We start from the raw sequence: 25028 nt of genomic DNA on the forward strand, positions 1-25028 counted from the left end.
TGACCTTATATCACTCAACAGCACATAATATGTCGTAATATAATCATTCCTTTAATTTTGACCCTCAAGATGGCTCCAATATTTTGAATACACTAGGGCTAGTTCACACAGAGAAGGAAATGGCAACCTGCTCCAGTGTTCTTGCCTGGAGAATCCCAGGGACGGGGGAGCCTGGTGGGCTGCTGTCTATAGGGTCTCACAGGGTCGGACACGACTGAAGCGACTTAGCAGCAGCAGCAGCAGTTCACACAGAAATAGAACCCCTGAATCAAAGTATACAAGTAAATCTAATATTATTGTTACTGATTAGCTTTCTAAAAATGCTTGATGAACCTTCTCTCCCACCAACAGCTTAAGGCTCCCTGGCTTGTCTCATAACAGATGCTTGCTTTCCCAAAGTAGAATGTAAACCCTTTAAAGGTATGACCTAGTATCTTTTGCATCCTCTTCCCCAAGGTGAGATACCTAGATGACTTTGATACGTGAGATGATTTTAGGTTAAGCATAAATAATTGGTTTTTATTTAAACACTTATGGAAAATATTAGAAAATATAATTAGCACATGAAATCTTTGATTCCACAAACATTATTTCTCAGGACAAATAAAAGCTTACTTAAATGGAGAATCAACTAAGCCACTTAGTTGGGTGTCAGTCACTCACAACCACAGAGTTCTAACAATAAAAAATACCTATCCTGAAGCACATGCTATCAGAACACTCTCACTTTATAATGTATTATATTTTTAAATTTTATTTATCAAATAAGACTGAAAATTTAAGAGGAAAGGGTGGTGCTTCATATATAATTCTGAAAATATGAACTCAATAAATAATACATGATTGTTGAGTAAATATGTAAAAAAGTCAACTAGAAAACTATTAAGTGACAACAGATGATACTTGGGAGTTGGTCAAACTCATAAAAGCAGTACATGAGTAATTATTTTGAACAGCACAGCCATAGCCCTCAGCCAGAATGGAGCAATCATTTTCCCACAAAGTAGCCTTAAAGTCAGCATTTTGTAATTTTTTTAATCTCTGAAAATACTTTTATAAATACATTCTAATAATTAGAAATATAAGAGAAAAAGAAAACTAACCATATTTGAGAACTTATATGCACTCTCATTTTATAATTGGCCTATAACCAAGTATGGGCTTCCTATGTTGGCTGAGTGGTAAAGAATCCACCTGGTAATACAGGAGACACAAGAGACTCAGGTTTGATCCTTGGGTCAGGAAGATCCCCTGGAGTAGGAAATGGCAACCTGCTCATTGTTGCCCTGGAAAATTCCATGGACAGAGGAGCCTGGTGAGCTACAGTCCAGGAGGTTGCAAAAAGTCGGAAACAACTGAGCAACCAAGCACAGGTCATGATGAAATATGTCACAATGAAACCACAAATTTGGGGGAGGATATTTCTGAAGAAGTGTCTGGATTTTGTCAGTTCAGTTCAGTCGCTCAGTCATGTATGACTCTTTGCGACCCCATGAATTGCAGCACGCCAGGCCTCCCTGTCCATCACCAACTCCCGGAGTTCATTCAGACTCATGTCCATCGAGTCCGTGATGCCATCAAGCCATCTCATCCTCTGTCATCCCCTTCTCCTCCTGCCCCCAATCCCTCCCAGCATCAGAGTCTTTTCCAATGAGTCAACTCTTCGAATGAGGTGGCCAAAGTACTGGAGTTTCAGCTTTAGCATCATTCCTTCCAAAGAAATCCCAGGGCTGATCTCCTTCAGAATGGACTGGTTGGATCTCCTTGCAGTCCAAGGGACTCTCAAGAGTCTTCTCCAACACCACAGTTCAAAAGCATCAATTCTTCAGCGCTCAGCTTTCTTCACAGTCCAACTCTCACATCCATACATGACCACAGGAAAAACCATAGCCTTGACTAGACGGACCTTTGTTGGCAAAGTAATGTCTCTGCTTTTGAATATGCTATCTAGGTTGGTCATAACTTTCCTTCCAAGGAGTAAGTGTCTTTTAATTTCATGGCTGCAGTCCCCATCTGCAGTGATTTTGGAGCCCCCAAAAATAGGGTCTGACATTGTTTCCACTGTTTTCCCATCTATTTCCCATGAAGTGATGGGACCAGATGCCATGATCTTCGTTTTCTAAATGTTGAGCTTTAAGTCAACTTTTTCACTCTCCACTTTCACTTTCATCAAGAGGCTTTTTAGTGACCCTTATTTTGCATCGTATTTTAAATTGACTAAATTAGAGACTTGCAGTTTATCTTTTGTAGGCTAGAGCCCATTTCAGGCCCTAGTATCCATGTATTATTGGCATTCTAGATGGTAAAGTAACATAGCCTTTACACAAACGCCAGACGAGAAAATAGTGTTTCTCAAAATGTAGTCATGGGCCACTTGCCTCCTGATTAAGACATTTGTTAACAATGCAGATGCTGTGGTCCACCCCAGTGTTAATCAGGTGACTTTGATGAAGTACTGAAGCCTAGAAACTACTGATTAGTGGAGGAAAGGATTAAAGTTTGAGAATTTCTTTACACCTGAAATAAATTTCTGGAATTCAGAAAAATCTTTACAAAATAGTCACCAGAAATTACAGTGATACAACTGATTACCTACAACATCCAACTTGTCATAAACCTGACAAACACCTGCATTCATTTATTCACTTAAGTAGTTATTCAGCCCCCACTCTGCAACAGGCATTGTTCTGGCAAACAAGGCAGGAGTTGCCAATTTATTAAGGGATGTTTATTTTCATGCAAAGAAATACATGAAAATGATGAAGACTAATAGAAAAAAAAAGTCCTTAATGAAAAATTTGCTTTCAGCAGATTTCATGAGAACTATATATGATCTGTGAAATAAGAGGTCTTGATTTAATAGCACAGTAAGCAATATAACATTTATGTCTTAGTGCTGGATAAGAGTTTGGAAACTTCCCTGAGTGAAGGGCATTGGCAGAAGTTAACTTCATGCTCAAGTAACTAAGGTTCCAGTTGGTATTTCCTTGCCTGGGGTTATCGCTGCTCTGTTGTTTCACCTGGTAAAAATTCTAAGTGAGCTGAGTCGTTAAAAAAAAAAAAAAAAAAAAGTGGTTCCATATGGTTGCTTTCAAAGTGCTTTTACTTCAGGTCCTAGGCTGAAATCTGGGCATTTTAGGGGTGAGTAAATGCCTATCCTAAGTTTGAAAAAAGATGTTCAAATCCAGTTTTAGGATATAGATCAGATTTCACCCTCAGAACTTGCTAGATTTTTTCCCCCTCCCACTTAGGAACCTAATACAAACCCTTGCAGGCTACAGCTCTTCAAAAACAGTCACAAGGCACGTATGCATTCCTGTCCTTACCAACTAACTTTAATTAGCATGATGTAATAAATTTTAGCAGAAAGTACATCATTCCAAACAGTTTCTTTTTCCAAGGGTGTTGGCCGGCACCATTTGCTGAAACAAAGGAACTAGCCACCTACACCTCTGAGCACAAGTTCAGCACAAAGGGCCGGTGTTCCTGAGGCTGCCTCCTACCTGGCCAGCAGAACCAGAGGGCCATGTTTGCCCAGATCTCATGGCCAGAGCCTTCTCTGGATCAAAGGAACTGGAACAAACACCGCAAGCCTCAGTGTGCCCTGTGCTAGATGTTAAAGAGTGGGCACCACTGGACTTTTGTCTTTAAGAAAGAGGAAGAGAGCCCTCCCTAACATATTTTTATAGGAGTGAGGATTTTAAAATGAGCCAAGAAAAAAGTTTGAGACATAGGTAGGACCATCTCCTTTAAAACTGAAGAATATTTTTTCTGTGTGGGAGTTTTCTTTTTTTTTATTTATGTAAAAATTTTCCATTATTCATGTTTGGTGGCCTAGTAAAAATACGTTTTTATCAAGAGAAATTGGATATCACAGTTTCACAAAAAGGTCAATAATATCACCCCCAGACATGTAGAAATTGTCATTCAGCTTTATACCAGATATTTTTCAATGAGTATATATTGTTAACAGCCACTGAGCACACCAAGACGATTGTTATTCTCAGTAACATTTATCTACTCCACATTTTACTATTTGATCACTTTGGTCCATTAAAAAGCAAGATCATCTGTCTGCCCAATACATACTGACTATGCTTCAATAGACAGTCTGATGAAGTCAAAATTCAAAGACTCTAAAAACAGATGACACAGAGTTTACTTGAACTTTTGGTCATGTTAGCTATGCTGGAAAAAGATCATTCCTCTCTAGGGTTTCCCCAGGACATCAGTTTGATCCCTTGTCCAGGAAGTTCCCACAAGCCACAACTTCTGAGGCTGCGTTCTGGAGCCCAAGAGCCACAACTACTGAGCCCACATACAATGAGAAGCCCACATCCTGCAACTAGAGAAAAGGCCCCAAGGGCTGCAACTACAAAGTCCACAGGCAGCCACTATTGAAGCCCAAGTGCCCTAGGGCCCACGCTGTACAAGAGAAGCCACCACAGTGAGAAGCCTGTGCGCTGCAACTAGGGAGTAGCCCCCACTCTCTGCAACTAGAGCAGCAACAAAGACCCAGTGCAGCCAATTAATTAATTAGTTAATTAATGTAAAAAACTGTTCCTCTTTAAAAGCTGGTCAGGATTGAGTTTTCCGTATTTTATTCCCTAAGCAAATAATTACTAAGAGCACACCGTGAGCTGATGCTGTACGAGAAGCTTAGAAGCTGGAGTACCAATTCTGAATGAAAAAGACCAGAGCCCTGCTTTCATGGAGGTTTTAGTCTGAAGCCACAAATCTCCAACTTTTGAGCCTTCATCAGAGTCACTGCAGAGCTTGGTAAAATAAAGATTCAGTTCAGTCAGTTCAGTCGCTCAGTCATGTCTGACTCTTTGCGACCCTATGAATTGCAGCACGCCAGGCCTCCCTGTCCATCACCAACTCCCAGAGTTCACCCAAACTCATGTCCATCGAGTCGGTGATGCCATCCAGCCATCTCATCCTCTGTCGTCCCCTTCTCCTCTTGCCCCCAAATCCCTCCCAGCATCAGAGTCTTTTCCAATGAGTCAACTCTTCGAATGAGGTGGCCAAAGTATTGGAGTTTCACCTTTAGCATCATTCCTTCCAAAGAAATCCCAGGGCTGATCTCCTTCAGAATGGACTGGTTGGATCTCCTTGCAGTCCAAGGGACTCTCAAGAGTCTTCTCCAACACCACAGTTCAAAAGCATCAATTCTTTGGCGCTCAGCCTTCTTCACAGTCCAACTCTCACATCCATACATGACCACTGGAAAAACCATAGCCTTGACTACACAGACCTTTGTTGGCAAAGTAATATCTCTGCTTGTCAATATGCTATCTAGGTTGGTCATAACTTTCCTTCCAAGGAGCAAGTGTCTTTTAATTTCATGGCTGCAATCACCATCTGCAGTGATTTTGGAGCCCCCAGAAATAAAATCTGATACTGTTTCCACTGTTTCCCCATCTATTTCCTATGAAGTGATGGGACCAGATGCCATGATCTTCGTTTTCTGAATGTTGAGCTTTAAACCAATTTTTTCACTCTCCTCTTTTACTTTCATCAGGAGGCTTTTGAGTTCCTCTTCACTTTCTGCCATAAGGGTGGTGTCATCTGCATATCTGAGGTTATTGATATTTCTCCCTGCAATCTTGATTCCAGCTTGTGCTTCTTCCAGCCCAGCATTTCTCATGATGTACTCTGCATGCAAGTTAAATAAACAGGGTGACAATATACAGCCTTGATGTACTCCTTTTCCTATTTGGAACCAGTCTGTTGTTCCATGTCCAGTTCTAACTGTTGCTTCCTGACCTGCATATACGTTTCTCAAGAGTCAGGTCAGGTGGTCCGGTATTCCCATCTCTTTCAGAATTTTCCACAGTTTATTGTGATCCACACAGTCCAAGGCTTTGGCATAGTCAATAAAGCAGAAATAGATGTTTTTCTGGAACTGTCTTGCTTTTTCCATTATCCAGCAGATGTTGGCAATTTGATCTCTGGTTCCTCTGACTTTTCTAAAACCAGCTTGAACATCTGGAGGTTCATGGTTCACATATTGCTGAAGCCTGGCTTGGAGAATTTTGAGCATTACTTTACTAGCGTGTGAGATGAATGAAATTGTATGGTAGTTTGAGCATTCTTTGGCATTGCCTTTTTTTGGGATTGGAATGAAACTGACTTTTTCCAGTCCTGTGGCCACTGCTGAGTTTTCCAAAATTGCTGGCATATTGAGTGCAGCACTTTCACAGCATCATCTTTTAGGATTTGAAATAGCTCAACTGGAATTCCATCACCTCCACTAGCTTTGTTCGTAGTGATGCTTTCTAAGGCCCACTTGACTTCACATTCCAGGATGTCTGGCTCTAGGTCAGTGATCACACCATCGTGATTATCTAGATCATGAAGATCTTTTTTGTACAGTTCTTCTGTGTATTCTTGCCACCTCTTCTTAATATCTTCTGCTTCTGTTAGGTCCATACCATTTTTGTCCTTTATCTAGCCCTTCTTTGCATGAAATGTTCCCTTGGTATCTCTAATTTTCTTGAAGAGATCTCTAGTCTTTCCCATTCTGTTGTTTTCCTCTAATTTCTTTGCATTGATCACTGAGGAAGGCTTTCTTATCTTCTTGCTATTCTTTGGAACTCTGCATTCAGATGCTTATATCTTTCCTTTTCTCCTTTGCTTTTCGCTTCTCTTCTTTTCACAGCTGTTTATAAGCCCTCCCCAGACAGCCATTTTGCTTTTTTGCATTTCTTTTCCATGGGGATGGTCTTGATCCCTGTCCCCTGTACAATGTCACGAACCTCATTCCATAGCTCATCAGGCACTCTGTCTATCAGATCTAGTCCATTAAATCTATTTCTCACTTCCACATTATAATCATAAGGGATTTGATTCAGGTCATAGCTGAATGGTCTAGTGGTTTTCCCCACTTTCGTCAATTTAAGTCTGAATTTGGCAATAAGGAGTTCATGATCCGAGCCATAGTCAGCTCCTGGTCTTGTTTTTGCTGACTGTATAGAGCTTCTCCATCTTTGGCTGCAAAGAATACAATCAATCTGATTTTGGTGTTGACCATCTGGTGATGTCCATGTGTAGAGTCTTCTCTTGTGCTGTTGGAAGAGGGTGTTTGCTATGACCAGTGTGGTCTCTTGGCAAAACTCTATTAGCCCTTGCCCTGCTTCATTCCGTGTTCCAAGGCCAAATTTGCCTGTTACTCTAGGTGTATCTTGACTTCCTACTTTTGCATTCCAGTCCCCTATAACGAAAAGGACATCTTTTGTGAGTGTTAGTTCTAAAAGATCTTGTAGGTCTTCATACAACCGTTCAACTTCAGCTTCTTCAGCATTAGTGGTCAAGGCATAGACTTGGATTACTGTGATATTGAATGGTTTGCCTTGGAAATGAACAGAGATCATTCTGTCATTTCTGAGATTGCATCCAAGTACTGCATTTCAGACTCTTTTGTTGACCATGATGGCTACTCCATTTCTTCTGAGGGATTCCTGCCCACAGTAGTAGATATAATGGTCATCTGAGTTAAATTCACCCATTCCAGTCCATTTCAGTTCGCTGATTCCTAGAATGTCAACATTCACTCTTGCCATCTCCTGTTTGACCACTTCCAATTTGCCTTGATTCATGGACCTGACATTCCAGGTTCCTATGCAATATTGCTCTTTACAGCATCAGACCTTGCTTCTATCACCAGTCAGATCCACAGCTGCGTATTGTTTTTGCTTTGGCTCCATCTCTTCATTCTTTCTGGAGTTATTTCTCCACTGATCTCCAGTAGCATATTGGGCACCTACTGACCTGGGGAGCTCCTCTTTCAGTACCTTATCATTTTGCCTTTTCATACTGTTCATGGGGTTCTCAAGGCAAGAATACTGAAGTGGTTTGCCATTCCCTTCTCCAGTGGACCACATTCTGTCAGACCTCTCCACCATGACCAGTCTGTCTTGGGTGGCCCCACAGGTCATGGCTTAGTTTCATTGAGTTAGACAAGGCTGTGGTCCATGTGATTATATTGACTAGTTTTCTGTGATTAGGGTTTCAGTGTGTGCCCTCTGATGCCTCTCACAACACCTACCATCTTACTTGGGTTTCTCTTACCTTGGATGTGGGGTATCTCTTCAGGGCTGCTCCAGCAAAGCGCAGTCGCTGCTCCTTACCTTGGACGAGGGGTATCTCCTCACCGCCACCCCTCCTGACCTTGAACATGGCGTATCTCCTCTCGGCCCTCCTGGGCCTCATTCCCAGAGTCCCTAATTCAGGAGATCTGGGATAGCTCAGGAGTTAACAATGTACCTGCCAATGCAGGAGATGCAGGAGACATAGGTTCGATCACTGGGTCACGAAGATCCCCTGGAGGAAGTAATGATGACCTGCTTCAGTATTCTTGCCTGGAAAATCCCATGGACAGAGGAGCCTGATGGGTTATAGTCCATGGGGTGGCAAAGAGTCACACAGGACTGAGCACACATGCATGAGCATTTGCACATATGACAAGTGCCCAGGTAGTACAGCTGTTACTGCTCTCAGAATCACAGTGAGAACCACAGCTCTAAAAGCCTGATTCAGAAGCCAAAGAACCCTTATACTCTGAGAATATACCCTAGAGAATAAGGATCTAGTATAAGCAGGGAAGGCCAGAGATCTGAAGGAGGATCAAGCCAACAAGTTTAAGGAAGTCAGTGGGAGACCACTCCTGATACAGGGGGCCAGCCCAACATCCTCAAGCCCAGAGAGAGCACAGAGTTCCAGCAAGTCCGAGTTCCCAGAGTGGTTGAGGTGCAGGACCCAAGGAAAACCGTCTCTGTCAAAGAGGCTAAAGAGGAAGAGAGACCAAGCAGGACTTCACCTGCTGTGATGAGGATTTGAGGTTTTTATACCAAGAGCAGTGGAGAGATATTTAAGGATGTTCAGCAAAGTAGATGATTCACTTACAGGTGTTCTACATAATCTGGATAGAATGTGGGGGTAGATGGAAGATGCCCAGGACAGAAACAAGGAGGTTGCTTTATTTTTCCAATATAAAGAGAATCTGTGGTCATAGTCTTGGTGGCATTATTGAAGAGCCGTAAGAGCTGGTGGTTCAGGAGGGTCCTATCTCAGTCTTTAGTTCATGCTCATGTAGGTGGCCCCAAGGATCACTGACCACTTGCTGTGTTTCAGACACTCTAGTGACAATCCTGATGATCCAAGTGGCTGAAAGACATATCAGTAAAAATAATTGAAAGTCTTCATTAACTGAACAGATTATTTCTCCATCTCAAGGGAACAAGGACATCAGACTGTGAAGTCAAGGTAGTAATCGTTGTGTGTGTGGTCAGTCATGTCCAACTCTTTGAGACCCCATGGACTATGTTCTACCAGGCTCCCCTGTCCATGGGATATTTCAGAAAAGAATTCTGGAGTGGGTTGCCGTTTCCTCCTCCAGGGTATCTTCCCAACCCAGGGATCAAACCTGCATCTCCTGCATCTCCCTCATTGGCAGGCAGATTCTTTACCACTGAGCAACCTGGGAAGCCCAATAAGTACAAAATTCCCCCACTGTTCATACACAAAGGGTGTCCTTTTACAGTCAGCCTGCAACTGCTCCAATCATGACTGGTATTGTGTGGCACACTTGTGTTCACTTTTTAACTAGCTCTTAAAAGAAATCTATGGGGCATGTATTAGAAAGACTTGAAAGTTTAAATCATGGAAAAATGAGAAGCAAGATCCAAACAGAAACTAGATACCAACCTCACTGTTTCATTCCCTCGTCGCTACACCCAGCCCCACAGCAAGTCCCATCAGCTCCACATCCAATATGCAAACACCTCTCACCATCCAGTCCAAGCGATCACTATCTCCTGCCAGGACAACTACAACAGCCTCCTAATCAGGCTGCCAGCTACCATTTCCTGGGCCTACAATCCATTCTCCCAGCAGCCAGAAGGTCTCTTTACAGAGTAGTCACAGCATCCTGTTTGAACCCTTCAAGGTTTCCTATCATAGACTCCTTGTCATAAGGAGTCTCTAAGGCCCAGTGCAGTTTGGCCTGAAGAACTTTTACAACCTCATCTTGAGCCACTCTTCCTTTGTTTGTCTCCTTCAAATATGCCAAGTTTAGTCCTGCACACAGGATATGGCACTGGCATCTCTTGCTCTGGACCCTCTCTTTGACTCTTCACATGGCTGACTTCTTCCCACTATTCAGGTGTCAGTTTAATAGTTCAGGCCTTCTGATCACCTTTTCTAAAATGCCCTCTTTCATGTGCTGCATCACAGGATGATATTTTATTGTTCCTATACCTCTTACGCATATGTAAAATCAGCATATTTCTTTATCTATTCTTTTTTTAATCTTCCTTCTCCAGAAAGTAACTCCCATCACTGCAGGGGCCCGATCAGTTTAAATATTGCAGTCTTCCTAGCACCTGTTATTTTGTCTGTTACATAGTAATCCTCCAATAAATTTGTGTTGATGATGAGTGAGTAAGGGAGTATCAGTCTCAAGGAACTAAATTAGGACTTTAGTATTTTGGTTTGACGTGTGTGTGTGTGTGTGTGTGTGTGTTAGTCACTCAGTTGTGCCTGACTCTTTGCAACCCCATGGACTGTAGCTGGCCAGGCTCCTCTGTCTGTGGAATTCTCCAGGCAAGAATACTGGAATGGGTTGCCATTCCCTTCTCCAGGGGATCTTCCCAATCCAGGAATCAAATCCAGGTCTCCTGAGTTGCAGGCTGATTCTTTACTTTCGGAGCCATTGGGGAAGCCCTTTGGTTTGATGGATGTTACCCTCAAACACTGTTTCATACCTAGCGGTAGGGTGATTATCTACATCAGGGTTCTTTCCATTTTAAAGTGCATGCAGACTTTCCTGGGGATCTTGGTTAAAATACCGATTGTGATTTCTAACAAGATGCCTCTCAAGTGTTCAGACAATATTTGGATAGACAGAGTTACCCTTAAGTCTTGTGATAGCTAGAATAATGGCCTCCCAAAGATGTCTACTCCTTAATCCCTTGCACCCATGAATGTTTTTCATTACATTGCAAAAGGGAATTAAGGTTGCCAATGACATGGCAACCTTAGCTGTCAATGGCAGCTAATCAATTGACCTTAAGTTTGGTGAATTATCCAGATGGGCTCAATGTAATCATGTTCTGTGTGCTAAATCACTTCAGTTGTGTCTGACTCTTTGAGACCCCACGGACTGTAGCCTTCCAGGCTCTTCTGTCCGTGGGGATTCTTCAGGCAAGAATACTGAAGTGGGTTGCCATGCCCTCCTCCAAGGGATCTTCCCAACCCAGGGATCAAACCCACGTCTCCTGCATTGGCAGGTGGATTCTTAACCACTAGCGCCACCAAGAAAGCCCCAATCCTTAAATGTGGGAGGGGAGAAGAGCTATATAAGAAGATTCTGTGTCAGAGTGATGGAGTAGGAAGGACTGTGTGGCATTGCTGGCTTTGAAGATAGATGGAAAGAGATCCAAAAGACAATGAATGTGGGCAGGCTGTGGAAACTGCAAAAAGCAAGGGAATGCATTCTCCACCCAGAGGGCCTTCAGAAGAAACAGCCCTGCAGACACCTTTGTTATAGCCAGTGAGACCAGCTTTTGACCTGTGGAGCTGTCAGATAATATGCCTGTGTTGTTTAAAGCCACTAAGTTTGCAGTAGTTTGTTTCAGCAGCCATAGGAAACTAAAACAAACCTCCTCCCAGAGAATGTCTGTGGGGATGGTGTCCCCTGTCCTCTTACCTCAGTAATAGAGGAGGAGAGGCAGAAGTGTTAGTAGTGGGATTTCTGGGGAGGTCCAGTGGGTTAAGACTGCACTTCTAATGCAGGGAATATGTGTTCAGTCCCTGGTCAGGGAGCTAAGTGTTTTTTAATCACCAAGTCATGTCTGACTCTTCTGTGACCCCATGGACTCTAGCCCGCCAGGTTCCTCTGTCCATGGAATTCTCCAGGCAAAAATACTGGAGTGGGTTGTCATTTCCTTCTCCACGGACCTTCCCTCCTAACCCAGGATTGAACCCACATCTCCTGCATTTTCAGGTAGATTCTTTACCACCGAGCCACCTAGGAAACCCGCTGTGTGGTGTGGCGAAAAAAAGTTAGTGGTCTGATTATATGTAACTATCTTAGTTTCAGTCAGAATGGTCACCTATTTCAACCTGCCATCTGCCAATAGATAAACTTCCCTTCCCCTTCCTCAGCACCCTGAGCTCTAAAAGAATGGCTCTCAAAGTATGGTCTCTGGATTAGCAGCATCAGAATCACCTGGGAGCATGTTAGAAGTGCAAATTCTCAGGATACACCCCAAACTCAATAAGAAACTCTGGAGGTGCCACTCATGTTCTGTTCCAACGAGCACTCCAGGCAACTCTGATGCTCGCTTCAATTTAGAACCATTTCTCTAACAGAGTACATACTTCACTGCCTCTCCTGTTATCCACACATTCAAGGGCACATGATTTTTCTGTAGTTTTCAAACAGTATTTTCCTGGGCACTAAATGTTTTTTTGTTCTCTCCTAAATGATCAGCTACAACAAGAAACAGACTATTTCATCAAAGGAGAGGTTGTTTCAAGTCCCTACTTTGGATTAGAATAGAAATCTAAAAATCAGTAGTGATTTGTAAATTGCGTCAGGGCAAGGAGTTAGAGATCATACTTCTCTGTGTTTCAGGCCAGAAAAGGAGATGATAGAACAAAGACTTCCCTCTTTCTTCTCTGTCCACACACTGCTCAGGCTGCCCCTAGGAAGTCAGCTGCATGTGATAACAGAAACTGAGGTCTGACGCAGAAGCAGTTCATTACAGCCACCAACTGGAATAACAGACAACAAATTTTTTAAAAATTTTTTTCAGAAGCTTCTTCAGAAGCCAGACCGTAGAAGGAAAGGGAGCAGATATGTGTCTTCCTTTATCTGAGGTTGTTAGAAAACAAGCTAATGTGTTAAACTATCAAATACTTATAAAGGCGTTTGTTAGTTCACTCAGTCGTGTCCAACTCTTTGCTACCCCAGGGACCATAGCCCACCAGGTTGCTCTTTTCATGGGATTCTCCAGGCAAGAATACTGGAGTAGGTAGCCATTCCCTTCTTCAGGGGATCTTCCTGACCCAGGGATTGAACCTAGGTCTCCTGTATTACAGACAGATTCTTTATTGCCTGAACCATCAGGGATGCCTAACTTATAAAGGGATTCTCTTCAGAATCAGATGTCACCTCTAAAACACTTTTCCTGTCTTCCTCAGAAGCACAAGTGTTTTAATAAATGATACTGCCCTTTTTTGCCGCTCCCTTTTAATCCTCTCTTCCATGTCATATCAGCATCTGGTGACATTGTTCTTAGTAGTTCTAGCCCCTCTCTTTAGCAGTGGACTTTTCAAACATTTGGGGTGTTTTTGTTTTGTGCCAACTCACTAGCCATCAGTCACATCAAATTTCTTTTTAAAATTGTGAAATTATACCTTAATCTTTAGTCCTTCTGTTCTCAACTGATTTCTAGGAGGAGTTAAGGACCTGAGAGAAGCGGACTCCAGGGCCATTGTTTACAGGGGTAATTTTGAGATGATGAATACCCCCAAAAGTCACGAAATGGCTAAAAAAAAACAACCAGAGTGAGTGCTCAGTCGCTTCAGTCATGCCTGACTCTTTGTGACCCCATGGACTGGAGCCCACCAGGCTCCTCTGTCCATGGGATTCTCCAGGCAAGAATACTGGAGTGGGTTGCCATGTCCCCCTCCAGGGGGATCTTCCCAACCCAGGTATCGAACCTGAATCTCCTGCGGCTCCCGCATTGCAGGCAGCTGAGCCACCAGGGAAGCCCCAGAGGTAAGATCCATCTGGTTATATTACCTTATGGATTAGGTGACTAATGGATTGCAGGAAGCTCCCAGGTCCTTTTTATTATCAGTTGTCAGCACTGACAGAGAGTTAGAGTCTTAAGACAGAACTGCCAGGAAGAACAAGACAAGCCACAGTCACTATTCTCCCAAACACCGGCAGTAATTAATGATACTTGAGCAGAGTTGTGAGGGATGTCAGAAAGGGCAGCACTTCAAAGGAAGTCAGGAGAGTTCAATTGAGGGCTTCCTGATCATTTTGGTTTTGCATTTTTACTTCAATCGAGGAAATAGCGTTCCTCTCCCCAGCCTCTCAGTATTCAAATGATGGAACCCAATCCTTTCATTTGCAATGGAAATGAATAGCCTACTTTGAGAACTGAGGAAAGTCTCTAAGCAAAGGTTGAAAAGCAGCCTTTTTTCCTCATCTTCTGAGCCAGGAGCTGAGGCCAAAGGCAAAAAGAACTGGAGCTGGGCTGCTTATTGAGAAAGGACTGAAGGAGTTTGCAATTTTAATTGCAGGATTCGAGCTGACAGTAATGCAGGATAAAGGAAGTTAAGAGAATCTTGCTACTTCTTGCAGATGTCAGGACTATGGAATGATGGTTTGTTTGTCTTGGCAAAGAGCTTAATGATGAAGCTTTAGTTATTCTTTTGTCCTCATATTTCCTGGTTCACCTTTCCAAAAACATACAGGACTCTATATTACATTTTTACGGAAGTGAAATTATGAAAACATCAACTGTATTATGCACTTACTATATGGAGTTTGGAAAGCATATAGAACTATAACACATAAAATTAAAAAAAATCCCAACCTTAATTCCCAGAAAATGATCAGTTTGCCATTTTCCATGTTCATTATGTTGTTTATAAAAATCACTATGAATTAAGTTTTAAATTCAGTTTTTTGAAACTGACATTAAATTGTTAACCTCATTGCTGAAATGTAACATTATGAACAAAATTTGGTGGAGGGGGATGACTAAATCTGTAAGAGAGCAAGCTAGCACTTTTATTCTGCTTTAATTTTTCACCTCTTTGAAGACACTGTTTCGAATGTTCTAGGTTCCTGCAATTAAGCATAGCAACACACAAGGCAGGATGCCGTTTCTACTGCTGTTGTCACTGTGTTCAGTGGCTGCCTGGCCGGGATCCTGAATATTGTTCAGCAAGTCTCCAAAAGGCAGAAATAACACAAACTAAGGAAGTACAGCCATGACTAAATATGCCTTTTGTGACTACATGGGACTGTATTTTCCACTGAAGTTTATTTTGTATCATGTGGCAAGCGCTGAAATTTGTGTTGGGCTACCACATACAAGAGTATTTCTGGTTTCCCTTTGCCCAAATTATAGGAATCACTTAGTAAAGAATGAGACTGGGTTTTTTGATTTCCAGGAAGAGAGTTGGAGATCCACTTAATTATGCTGCAAATCATCACTAAAAGGAGAGAGAACTCACAACTAAAATTTGACTTGCATTCTATCTATGGATGGAGGGCACAACTCACTTCCACCCATCATGCTGTCCAGTGTCAATATTTATTACAGTTTATAAAATTAAATACAAAGTGTTTCTTCTGGCCAACCAAATAGCGTGATAAGATTGAGGAACTCCTTTCTTGTTCGGTCCATTATTCATGACAAACGTCAGAATGTGGGTAATTCCCATCTGCTGAGCAGATGCCATTCAGACCACAAAGTGCAAAGTACACCTAAGCATTTTACAGTCAGCTCTGGATCCACTATTACTCATTAAAACTGAGCCAGGAGCCTTAAAGGAACAGGGACCTTTAAAGGGACAGAAGCCCTGGCATCATCTCCCCTGTACCTGTCATCCCCATGTTAAGTCTTTCCCTGGTGAGCACTTATCCGGGAGCTTTAATGACTAACTCTGGGTGTCCATCTGCATCTAACAGGGTCCTCTTGTCATGCACAGTACCAGCTTCTGTGCTGGGGAAGCTTATGATTCTATGTGTTCATTTAGTTAGAAGTCAAGTTTATATGGAGGCTTGTTATTCTTTAGTTTTGTAAAAACACTATTCACATTATATACTGTGTAGTAGTGTTTTTATTTTTTAATCCTTGTGATACATTATGATACAGTATTCCATGTTTGAAAAACCAAGCTTTTCTTAGAAAATCAATTTATATATCATATATAAAGTAATGGGCTTCCCTGGTGACTCAGCGGTAAAGAATCCACCTGCCAATGCAGGAGGCATGTGTTCGATCTCTGGTTTGGGAAGATTCCCCTGGAGGAGGAAATGGCAACCCACTCTAGTATTCCTGCCTGAGAAATCCCATGGACAGAGGAGGTACATTAAATGGGGTCACAAAAGAGTCAGGCACAACTTAGCGACTACACCACCACAAAAAGTATATAGCTTGTTATACCATGTCAACTTCTTGGGTGTCCCTATGCCTTCTAGATGTGACAGATTTGTAAGCTGAGAAGACTGGATAGGGAATCCATTTCTTATCACCCATTTAATAGTTTTATTAAGGCAACTGAACAGTTGCTAAACAGTCTGGTCTAGGCTGGGTGGAGAATTCTTTGGGGCTGAGAGGAAAAGGTACATAAATTATTTTTTCCCTTTTTTTATGAGGTAGGGAAATCCATCAGTTCAGTTCAGTTCAGTCGCTCAGTTGTGTCCAACTCTTTGGGACCCCATGCCAGGCCTCCCTGTCCATCACCAGCTCCCAGAGTTTACTCAAACTCATGTCCATTGAGTTGGTGATGCCATCCAACCTTCTCATCCTCTGTTGTCCCCTTCTCCTCCTGCTCTCAATCTTTCCCAGCATCAGGGTCTTTTCCAATGACCTGATGCTCTTTGCATCAGGTGGCCAAAGTATTGCAGTTTCAGCTTCAACATCAGTTCTTCCAATGAACACCCAGGACTGATCTTTAGGATGGACTGGTTGGATCTCCTTGCAGTCCAAGGGACTCTTAAGAGTCTTCTCCAACACTCCAGTTGAAAAGCATAAATTCTTTAGCGCTCAGCTTTCTTTATAGTCCAACTCTCACATCCATACATTACTACTGGAAAAGCCATAGCCTTGAGGTCTATAGGTAACATTTAAGTTAAATTCTAAAGAATATGTTGCAATTGCTCTTGACAAGTCACCATATATATTAAATCAGTGTCCCCTTTCCTGGCTGGGGACTGCTTAGATAACACTTTAGTGATCGTCTTTGGATTTCTTAAACCAAATAATTCCTATACCGTTTTTAGGTCTTTTCTAAACTTGAGTCTTTTGTATACAAGGTACATTTGATCACCTTTATATAGAACTTAGACTTGATCCTTCACCCCAGTGCCATTGCAGTGGTTCCACTCATCGTGCTGCCTTCATGTTTTTTACCCTGAAATCTGGATGGCTCAGTGGGTAAAGAATCTGCTTATAATGCAGAAGACACAGGAGATGTGGGTTCCATTCCTGGGTCAGAAAGATCCCTTGGAGAAGGATATGGCAACCCACTCCAGTATTCTTGCCTGGGAAATCCCATGCACAGAGGAGCCTGGTAGGCTATAGTCCATGGGGTTGCAAAAAGCTGGACATGACTGAGCAAAAGTCTAGTTAATCTACCCTGTCTGCCATAAGTTCCGTAGTGGCCCTTAGGAGGATCATCTCTCTCTCTCTACGTGAAAGCTCCAGTAACTGCCCATTCCCTGCAGAGTGAATTCTAAACTTCTTTTAGAAGTTTGCAAGTTTCTTACCTGCTTCTTCATCATACCCCATCCTAAATGTCCTGTTCTCAGAATCAACTTTTTGAGCTTTCTCCACAAAAGCTATGGAAATATCTAGAAGGTCCCTGCTAATACTTTCTTTGCCTGGTAAGCTCCTCACACTCTTGCTTATTCCTTTGCCTCCAAAGCGCAAAACAGGCAGCACCAACTCCTTGAAGCTCTCACTCATTCTCAGAGTATGACTGAGACCTCTTTATTGTGTTCACACAGCAAGTGTATGAATGAATGACCATTAGGACAGGTCTTCTCTTAGAGGACAAAATTTGAACCATTCATCAGATAAAAAGTGATTAATTTGACAATAATTTCTTCAGTTCCTTGTGGCCTGGTTGCCCAAAAAAGTTGAATTTGAATGTTGTAGGCTATATTGTATTCCCAGTATTGTATTAGGTCCATTGTTTCATCAGATGCATAAGCTAATCATCTTTAAAAAGTTCCTCGGGTAAGGTCCCAGGATAAAAACGTGATGAGGTTTTAATATTTGGAATGCATTCACCGTTACTATAGCTGTTCACCTAACTTCTGAATTTTCTAATTCCTCACTTTATTGCACCATTAACCTACCCAATTTTATCCCAACACTATTCTACCAAACTCCTCCCTTATTCTGCCTGCCAAAATCCTTCAAAGTGCCATTGTGGCATCAGGAAGATCCTGCCTGTTGTGAGGAAAATATGTACGGTATCTGTGGTCTTCAGTTACCTCGTGTTATACACAGTTTATAGGTTGACCAAATACCTCAGTAAAGGGTCAGATAATATGTATTTTAGGCTTCGTGGACTATATAGTTTGCATCACAATCACTCAGCTCTGCAATTATAGAAGGAGAGCAGCTACAGACAATTAGCAAACCAATTAGTGTGGCTGTATTCCAATAAAATTTATTTACAAAAACTGGTGTCCTGGGAACCAGTTTGCTGACTCCTTGGGTCATATGGACACTTATTTCTGTGGAGAAAGATTTAGTCTGGTTCTTTTCAGACATAGAAACATTTTCCAAAGAGCTTGTTCCCAGACAATAATCTTTCTAGTTAAACAGGTAAATACTTTGAAGGATACATGTACCATTCCTTATCATGCAGTTTTATCAGAAACAGAAGCTGAGGGAACAAGATTCTGTAAAAATTCATTTGCTTGTATTACAATTCTCACTGCTTAGCATATCAGGATTTGCATCCCAAGTGAACTGGAAATTTCCATATGCGACCCTGGCACCATAATGAAAGCTATAAAAGTGTTCATGCTCTTTACCAGTATGTTAGGTTTTAGGAACTATCCCACAGCAATGGCTTCAATGAAATAAAATCCCTTGTGTGCTCAGTGATGTTTAAAACAGAAATATTCATCAACACTAGAATTCTAAAGTAAGCCAGTTGGGAAATGGTACAGTAGCATAAAGTAATTCTGCAGAAAAATTTTGTGGTATGTGTGTGGAGTATCTTGATCCTTGGAAATAGGTACATTAAAAATTACAAGTGAGAAAAGTCAAATGGAAAGTATGTTTCAGTTCAGTTCAGTTCAGTCGCTCAGTCGTGTCCGACTCTTTGCGACCCCATGAATCGCAGCACGTCAGGCCTCCCTGTCCATCACCAACTCCCGGAGTTCAGACTCAAGTCCATCGAGTCGGTGATGCCATCCAGCCATCTCATCCTCTGTCGTCCCTTTCTCCTCCTGCCCCCAATCCCTTCCAGCATCAGAGTCTTTTCCAATGAGTTAACTCTTCGCACGAGGTGGCCAAAGTACTGGAGTTTCAGCTTTAGCATCATTCCTTCCAAAGAAATCCCAGGACTGATCTCCTTCAGAATGGACTGGTTGGATCTCCTTGCAGTCCAAGGGACTCTTAAGGGTCTTCTCCAACAACACAGTTCAAAAGCATCAATTCTTCAGCACTCAGCTTTCTTCACAGTCCAACTCTCACATCCATACATGACCACTGGAAAAACCATAGCCTTGACTAGACGGACCTTTGTTGGCAAAGTAAAGTATGTTTATATGATCTCAAACATAAAAATCAATATACATGAATTCTGTCAATCAGTATTCATAAGAGCCTACCATGAGCAAGGCTATGCTCTAATCACTGGGAAGACAGCAATGAGTGAAACAGACCAAAATCCCTGCCTTCATGGAGCCAGGATTCTTATGAGAGGGAGACAGATGTTAAATATCAAAGGGATTTTAGCAATTACTATACCTGAAAATTTACTATCATGAGCTATCTCCCCCCTAAAACTGATGACATAAAAGAACTTTTCACTCTTTGATATGTTTAGTTTTATTTTCTGAATAATATTTTTTCTTATCATTTCATTCAACCAGTATTTGTTGAGTTCTTACTATTTGCCTTGCTCTCTTCCAGACACATGAAATACAGCATGAACAAAATATTAAAACAGGCTTATTCTCTTGGAGCTACAGTCTAGTGGAGGAGATAGAATGTTAGATAAATAAGTAGAATATATACAAGATTAGATGGTGACCAAGGGGCAGAAGTAAGGGGAAAGCAAGATATGAATGTTGGGAGAAGGCAAATTTTCAGATTTGGTTATAAGGAAGGACTCTTTGAGAAGGTGACTTTGGAGGAAATAGTTAAAGAAAATGAATGCAGGACAGTGTGATAGCAGGCTGGAGGTCATTCTGGATAAAATTTCAGCAGGTACAAAGGCTCTGGGGTGAGAATGTGCCTGGAGTACTCAAGGAACATCAAGGAGGCCAGCGGCTAGAGTGCAGTAAGTGAAGGAGAGAGAAGCAGAAATGAGGTGGAAGGTGTAACGTGAAACAGATCAAAGCTGGCCTTTGAAGTTGTTGGAAGGATATTGACTTATATTGTAATGATGAGAAATATTAAAGAGTTCTGAGCAAAGGAGAGAGGCTATTGGCTTTACATTAAAATTACTCCTGCTGTTGAGAACAGACAACAAACACAGGGAGGCTTTTAAGAAATTGCTGCCGTAAGCCAGATGAGAGAAGGTAGCTTAAACCAACAGGCTGACAGAGGCCAGAGGGGGAGGTGAATGAGACAAGCATCTTGAGCCATAGTGGCCCAAAGAAGGATGGAGGTGTGGCAGGAACCAATGTTCCCACTGCCAGAGCCTACCTGCCACAAAGGTGAGATGCTTGGGAGCAACGACGGCTCCTAAACTGGTGCTGTGCCCACCCGACCCCCCACCCCCCAAGCGGGTAACACAAGGTCAGGCACATACTAGTTGATGAACTTAAGTTGATTAAATTGTTGTAAAACAAAAAAGGAAATGTGAAATAAAATCTACTTTATGGCTGCCTCCTGCTACAGAATACTCTCCTCACTGCTTTGTCTGGAGTTATTTTCCATCTTTTGGTTATTTATTTTTCTTGTATGAAAATATTTTTATTTTAGTTGCTAGCTGTCAAAATAAAACTAACTCAAAATTAAAAAAAAGAAAAGAAATGGAAGACCTTGACAACAGAGATGACAGTAGAAAAAATAATAATAATAAAGTCATCTCAAATCCTACCTACTGTACTATCCTACCTACCTACTATAAATATATTGGTGTATATACTCCAGAATTGGGGTTTTTTTTTTCTGGCTGAGTCACATGGCTTATGGCATCTTAGTTCCCCAACCAGGTATTGAACCTGGGCCCTCAGCAGTGAAAGCCTGGAGTCCTAACCACTGGACTGCCAGGGAATTCTCTTTTACTCTAGAGTTATAGACAAAGAATATTTTTAAATGTCAGTTTGTTACTGTCCGATAAAAAGAATCTATATTTAAACCATGTGGAAAATGACTCCTTCCTTGTTTATCAAGAAAATCTTTCAAAACAGCACATAAATTAGCACACATTGTGTGTGCAAAACTATGTGTCTATATATAGGTTTCTTCCCCCACATAGGGAAGCCAAAGCTTTCATCAGGGTTTCAAAGGATACTATGACTTAAACAGGTTGAGAACCACTGCTTTAGATTTTATATTCAGTTCAAACTTTTGCAGCCAGTCATTTCTTCATTACAGAAAATTTTGAAGAACTTTTAAAAAATCAAATTCAACTTGGAAATTATTCATACATATCTTCATCAAGGGAAAATAACCATCTAAAGGTCAGATTTTGTTTGTTTTACTTTGGTTATTCATTTATGAATTAACACCTTCAACATTTGGTGATGTCCTAAGAAGGTTTCAGCTTTCAATGACTTTCATTAAAATGACAGAATAGTAAAGATTCCATTGAACCATTTCATTCTATCTCATACCTTTATGAGTTGAAAGCATCATATTGCTTTTTATCATTAAAGAGTCTAAGACTGAGTGTAAGTGAATGTAATTTATTTTTCAGGGAACAACTTAATTCTTTACTGAAGACCTATAACTTCTTTTATAGGAACCAGAAAAATCTGCATATTTTATATGGACAGGTAAGCTCGTCAAAGAAATGCAATACAGTTTGAAAGTGAAAGTCGCTCAGTCCGACTCTTTGCGACTATAGTCCATGGAATCCTCCAGGCCAGAATACTGGAGTGGATAATCTATCCTTCTCCAGCACATCTTCCTGACCCAGGAATCGAACTGGGGGTCTCCTGCATTGCAGGCGGATTCTTTACCAGCTGAGCTACTAGGGAAACCCCAAAACTACAAGTTTTCTGAGGGTAGGCCGCATCTGCTGTATTGCCAGCCAGCACCCAGGGAGGTTTCTGGCACGTGTATGTGTGTTAGTCATTCAGTCATGCTGTTTTGTGACCCCATGGACTGTAGCCCACCAGGCTCCCCTGTCCATGGAATTCTCCAGGCAGGAATACTGGAGTGGGTAAACCATTTTCTTCTCCAGAGGATATTCCTGACCCAAGGATCGAACCTGGGTCTCGTGCATTGCAGGCAGATTCTTTACCAGTTGAGCCACCAAAGAAGATTGATTCACGGGGGGAAAAAAATTCTGTAAAAGTACAGAGAAGTCAGGATAAGTTGGAGTCCATAATACAAATGGTCTGGGGAAAACAGGGGAATAATTTTAGTTTTAGACTATACTGAAAATCCTAGTCCTGAAACATCTGTAAATTTCTAAGTATTTTTTGGAATGGGCAAACATGTAAAGTAACTTTAATGACATATTTGCTTTCTACTTTAAAAACAGAGTATGAATATCTTTTGAACAGCAATTCCATTAGAACTCTATCTTACAAATAATTTACCAAAGCCCTGAATCTAGCAAGCATTTTTAAGGGTGCAATGGTTAGGCTACTGTATCAAGTGACCTTAGATTTTCTTTAATACGTTACTCTCTACAGGTATCCCCACTCAGTCTTGTATTCTAATGGGACTCACTTCACATCTTTACAATACCTTCCTGGTCCTAGGGGACGTTAGAACTGTCTACCTATGTTTAGATTTTCAGATGTGATGGTAAAGCATTGACTTTATGCCACCCTTGGCATTTGGGACAGAAGGAAATTTATAAGCCTCTTTGGCCTTTACTAGTGAGCCTAAATGATTTAGTTTGATCAGACATTTCAATTCCCCTCCCAAATGTAATTTTCTACAGAAGCAGGAAGTAGCTAATCCTTTTATAAAGAAACGGGCCCAAGTTTTCTAAATGGCCTAATTTAAAATTATTTCAATATTGTCCTATATCTTAGATCAGTAAAATGCATAACTGTAAAAATATAAACTTTAGGAAAAGATTAAAACTTCAAGGAAATTATTTTAGATTGTAATTCAACAGTTTCCATGTTTCCTTTAGGAAAATTTTGAATTTTGATGTGACAAGCATATGAATTGAGGCATGTCCTTTCTATTCTGTGAATTGGTACTCAATTTACAAAAGTCATTTGATTTTTTAAAATAAAGTCTGTGTCTTACATAATTTTTTAAACTGCATGAATTAAAGTATATAGTGAGAATATCAGACTGCTTAATCTTTTCATCTTTACTTGCTGACAATAAAATTAGAATCCAGAATTTTCCAAGTCTCTGACTTAGTTGTAGTGATGGACACGGTTCAAAGGGGTAGTGCGTGGAATAACATCAGCTTTCTTAATCTCTGATTAATTAATGCAATGACTAGTTATTGTTTACAACACAGCAGACACTGTTCTAAAAGCTAGAGACAAAAATGAAAAAACTAGAGAATGTCCTGCATTCATGCTGGTTACATTTTAGTAGATAGAAAAAAAGCAAAAAAGTAAATTGTGTATTAGACGGTGAATAGGCTGTGGAGGAGAGCAAATCAGGGAAGAGGGCTCAGGAATCTAAATGGATGGGTAAAGAAGAACATTTGACCAAAGACTGAAAGGTGTCAGGGTGCTAACCTTGCAGAAGTCTGTGGGACATGCATTCTGGGTACAGACAGCAGTCTGAATCAAGGTCCTGAGCCTGGCTGGTGTAACTAAGGAACAGCAGGGAAGCCAGTGTGCCAGGAACCTCGTGAGAATGGACGGGTAGAGAGTAAGGAAGCTAGAGAAAGAACTGAGAAGGAGAGGGCGCTAGAGCATGGGGGGCTTGTAGATCACTGTGGAGACTTCAGCTTGTGCTTGAAGTGAGATGAGAAGCCCCCGAGGTGTTGAGATATGATCTAAAGATTCATTTTAAAAGGGTCTCTCTAGCTAGTAGGAATACATAGAGGGACAAGAGAAGAATGAGGTAGACCACAGAGACACTACTGCAATAATCTGCCAAACAATGACAATGGCATAGACCAGATCTGTGGTAGTGCACATGGTGAGCATAGCCATATCGGGGATATATTTTTAAGGTCAAGCTAATCAGATTGGCTAATGTATTGGATTTGGAGATGTTCAGAATGAAAGAAAGATTACTGGTGACTGTAACGATGTTGATCTGAGCAACTGGAAGAATGGGAGTGATATTTAACAAGATGGGGAAGGCTGGGAAAGGAAAATGTTGAGAGAGAAATTTCAAGAGTTAACTAGGATCATATTAAGTTTGACATCAAGTTTGAAAGCTAAAGTTTAGGGGAAAGGTTAAGGTTTGGGCTGGAGATCTAAAATTGGGAGCTACCAGTTTAGAGATGGCATGTAAAGATCATTGAGGTTACCAAGGATATCGGTGTAGATCTACATGAGAAAAGGCCTAACAATTGAGGCAATGAGACTACAGACGTGCAACCAAACCTTCAGGGATAATTTATGTAGTTAATTTAAAAAGAGATGTTTTCTGAAATTAAAAAATATTCTCATATTCCTTATATGAGAAAACCTCATTGTCTGATTATAGTTGGAGTATTTCTTCTTGAAAGCAAAAATTAGATAACCTGAGAAGATCAGTTATTCTATGAGTTTTTGATATACGGGATTCATGGAAGTATAATTAGGCCAAGGAAAGATGTCATACATCAATAACTCACATGTAGGCCCTGCATCATGTACTGCCATTTCAGAGAGCAAATTGTGTTTGGTTATTAAGAACTGGGGCTTCCCTGGTGGCTCAGAGGTAAAGAATCCGCCTGCAATTCGGGAAGACCTGAGTTTGATCCCTGGTTCA

The 25028-nt window shown here is 41.3% G+C and overlaps 1 protein-coding gene across 3 annotated transcripts in view; it reads left to right on the forward strand.

Annotated features, from left to right (window-relative positions):
• The window catches only part of RASSF6 (Ras association (RalGDS/AF-6) domain family member 6), a 74224-nt gene that overhangs the window by 21800 nt on the left and 27396 nt on the right, over nt 1–25028 (forward strand). For all 3 annotated transcript variants that reach the window (XM_010838187.1, XM_010838186.1, XM_010838188.1), the window contains exon 3: nt 21871–21949. In XM_010838187.1, coding sequence (XP_010836489.1) covers nt 21871–21949 — 79 coding nt within the window. The remainder of the gene's footprint in view (nt 1–21870; nt 21950–25028) is intronic.

Source organism: Bison bison, unplaced genomic scaffold, assembly GCF_000754665.1.
Source record: "Bison bison bison isolate TAMUID 2011002044 unplaced genomic scaffold, Bison_UMD1.0 scf7180017864092, whole genome shotgun sequence".
In the NCBI taxonomy this organism is placed as follows: Eukaryota; Metazoa; Chordata; class Mammalia; order Artiodactyla; family Bovidae; genus Bison; species Bison bison.